This window comes from Neophocaena asiaeorientalis, unplaced genomic scaffold (assembly GCF_003031525.2).
Source record: "Neophocaena asiaeorientalis asiaeorientalis breed wild unplaced genomic scaffold, Neophocaena_asiaeorientalis_V1.1 scaffold493, whole genome shotgun sequence".
In the NCBI taxonomy this organism is placed as follows: Eukaryota; Metazoa; Chordata; class Mammalia; order Artiodactyla; family Phocoenidae; genus Neophocaena; species Neophocaena asiaeorientalis.
Window position 1 is genome coordinate 670,967 of NW_020172669.1, and position 1,167 is coordinate 672,133.

Below are 1,167 nucleotides of genomic sequence, written 5' to 3' on the forward strand. Positions count from 1 at the left end.
TTTGGTGAATTGGGAAGAGGTAAAGAGGAGTTGAGTTGGGTTGAAACCTGGGGGCTTGAGAGGCAGTGAGACAGGCAGATACCAGGGACAGACAGGTGGACAGAGGACAGGTGAAAAGACAGACGCACCAGGTGAGGTGCCAGAACAAATCGGAATGAGATGGAAACGCAGAGGGACACTCAGAGAAGACTGGGACAGACAGAGACAGCGCGGTTGAGAGACAAAGAGTTAGAGGGAGATAGCGAGACAGTGAGAGAGAGACACGGGCCAATCCGGGCGAGTAGCGGGAGGGCGGGTGCGGGTGCGGGGGGCGGCGGCAGGAGGTGCGCTGGGAGCGAGCGGGACCCAGCGCAGGACGGGGGTCGAGCGCGCCAGTGGTCTCCGCGGTGCAGGCGCAGATTCTGCGACTGAGGGGAGGTGGGAGGGGGTCACGCGAGCCGAGGGTTGCCGCTGCAGTGATGAAAAGTGCAGGGGGCCGCAGGTTCGCCCGGCGCAGCCTAAAAGGAGCGCAGCAAAGGGCGAGGAGACCCCGCGGGCAGCCGCCACTGCGGGGGTCGGAGTGCGGAGATAGCGGGTGTCACCGCTTCTCCCCCGGCCGCAGCGCGGGGAGCCGACGGCATCCCGGGAGCAAGCGCGCCAGCAGTAACTTAGCGACCCTTAGTAGCCGAGGCGCCGCAGGCAGAGCCCCTCCCCTCGCCTGTTGCGCTGTCCCGCGGCCTCGGAGCCCCGGAATTTATGTTTTAAGCGTTGTGTTGAGATACTGCTGGTGCGTAACAAGATGCGCGCTGCGCACGCGGCGCCTTAAATGATCTGGTTTGGTTAAATTCTTGGAGTCTCATATGTGGTAGTTAGGATTGGTCTCGTTTTCAAATGGGGAAACTGAGGCTGAGTGAAAGCAAAACACTTTTGGGGGGCTGGACAGAGCTGTTTGCCCCTCTCTCCCAGTCTCTGTGGATCAATGCATTACGATGTTTTAGTCACTTATAAATCCTATTTGTATGAGAATGCGTGTGTTTTCTTTTTCTCTTCCCATAGCTCTACCTATTGACCGTCCAAACACCTTGGAGAAGTGGTTTCTGATTCTGAGAGGACAAGAGAGGGGTGAGGGTCTCTCATACTGTACTTTCCTTAGTAAGGAAATAGAATGCTGCACCCCTCCTGTACTGC

The 1,167-nt window shown here is 58.0% G+C and overlaps 1 protein-coding gene across 1 annotated transcript in view; it reads left to right on the top strand.

Moving 5' to 3' along the window:
- Window positions 1-1,167, top strand: part of ARHGAP36 (Rho GTPase activating protein 36) — an 8,438-nt gene that overhangs the window by 573 nt on the left and 6,698 nt on the right. The window contains exon 2 of the mRNA XM_024739573.1: window positions 1,036-1,101. Within this exon, the coding sequence (XP_024595341.1) occupies window positions 1,036-1,101 (66 nt within the window). The remainder of the gene's footprint in view (window positions 1-1,035; window positions 1,102-1,167) is intronic.